The sequence below is a fragment of the Anastrepha ludens genome, chromosome 6 (assembly GCF_028408465.1).
Source record: "Anastrepha ludens isolate Willacy chromosome 6, idAnaLude1.1, whole genome shotgun sequence".
Lineage (NCBI taxonomy): Eukaryota > Metazoa > Arthropoda > Insecta > Diptera > Tephritidae > Anastrepha > Anastrepha ludens.
Window position 1 is genome coordinate 71,492,428 of NC_071502.1, and position 1,979 is coordinate 71,494,406.

The following is a 1,979-nucleotide window of genomic DNA, read 5'->3' on the forward strand; positions in this document are numbered from 1 at the left end:
GGTTTCAGATTCCATTAAAAAATTCCGGTGCCTATCACGCCCATCATGTCCTAGAAAAAGTTCCTCACTGGGAGCCGTGAAACGGAGCCACGATTTAAAAAGTTTCTGTTTTTTGTAAGATTTATGTTTTTTAAGCTGATGTGGAAAAAGCCTACGTCCAATAGTTTCGTCACGAATAAATAAATAAATAATATAACTATCTGATGTTGATACCATCGCCGTGGTCTGCCACCTTAATTTATGTTAGATCTGATTCACTGATTCTGAAACAAGTGTTGAACAATAATTAAATTTTATTTCTGGAGAACTATTGCACTTTTTAATGGGTGAATCTAAAATAAGGAACTGAAATCTTGGTTTTAAAATCCACTCCGTGTATTTATTAATATCTTTAAGTATTCCATAAAAGTCACTCGCTTACAATTTTCACAATTCAATCAGAAGCTATTAACAGATATTTCACTAGCTAGAGACTCCGTTTTTAGATAATCCTTTCAGCAATTTAGTGATAGTAATGACCACGATGACCACCGCGATGCCCATGATGATAGCCCCCATGGTATCCGCCACGATATCCACCACGATAGTCACCTCGATATCCACGCGTCAAACGATCGCCTTCATTTTCATGTCCCTGCTCAACGACATCCAACAACGATAGAGGCTCCTCAACCACTTCTAAATTGGCGATGCTTCCCAACTCATCAGGACTACCATAAGTATCAACGAAAAGTGCTACAAACAGCACGAACACCAAGCACAAAGTGAGAAATTTCATTTCGATAGTTATCCTTTTCGAAGGAGAAGCTTTGTTTGTTTCAGCGATAGTGGCCCGTTTAGAGTTACAAACGATATGATTGGAATGAAGAAGTTTCATTGCTTATATAGTCCAAAACGGCGTGCGCATGTAAATATATAAGCAATAGATGTAAGTAATGTTAGATAGTAACGTAATTAAAATAATCAGTCATAAATATGTCGCGCATTACTTAAAATGAAGAACAACAAGTGCCTATCTAGAATGCCTTGTCATGTAACAACAATTGAAACAACGTTTAAACCACTGTCCGTCCACATGAATGACGAGAGGGTGATTAAGGCGTGTTCTACCGCATAATCGTGCGAGTGGGTGTTAACAAAATCGGATGCGTTTGCTTGGTGAATAATTCATCATCGCTAACTGTGCAGGTCAACAACACAATTTTTAGTTGTTATTATTGAATTAATGCCTGTTAATGAATGAATCTCTCGGAAAACTGGCGACTTTCACAAATACAATATATTATAGAGTTTCTGCGAATTGATCAATGCGAGGGAATAACGCTATAGTGTCAATAACGTTAAGATATTCACTTGTTACTGATATCAGAGTTGCTGCATTTAAGGGGTACTTGAGCAATGTTACCTTACAGTGAATACACCAGTAATGTTTTCAATACTGTTAATAACACTAACTAATATAACATCCATTCTAAGTTTAGAAAAACTTTGACATGTTGGAGAAAAAAGTTGTTAATTTGAATTATTGTGGCAGCTTCGGCTGGTTTGCTCATCAGTTATCGACGTAGATATCATCAATCAGCAAGTGCAGGGGCCTGAGGTACCACGTTGTCAGGCAGAGCTCCTTCAAAAAAACACAAGCCAATCGCTCTAGAACATCAAAGTGGAACTGTCTAGTACAGGGTGGGCCATATAGCGTTTGCTTTTGAACCACCTATTTTTTTGAGAATGGTAACACAAATGACATCTCAAATATGTTCATAATTTACTTAAAGGTTTGACATTTACGAAATGGGACGCTATACTCTTGAACAAAATTGGGAAATATTGAAAACCTATTTCCAAAGTGGTGAGTCTTCTTCTTTTTCCGCGGTTACAGTAAATGGCGAGCGTTACCGTGACATGCTCAACGAGTTTTTGTTTCCAAAAATTGAAGAGGATGATATGGACGACATTTGGTTTCAACAGGACGGTGCAAC

The 1,979-nt window shown here is 37.6% G+C and overlaps 1 protein-coding gene across 1 annotated transcript; it reads right to left on the reverse strand.

Moving 5' to 3' along the window:
* Positions 1-353: 353 nt before the first annotated feature.
* LOC128866645 (transcriptional repressor protein YY1-like) lies at positions 354-865 on the reverse strand. Its single transcript, XM_054107541.1, has one exon. It carries the CDS (start codon positions 776-778, stop codon positions 503-505), a length of 276 nt encoding a protein of 91 aa, XP_053963516.1. The 5' UTR covers positions 779-865; the 3' UTR covers positions 354-502.
* Between the last annotated feature and the right edge of the window lie 1,114 nt (positions 866-1,979).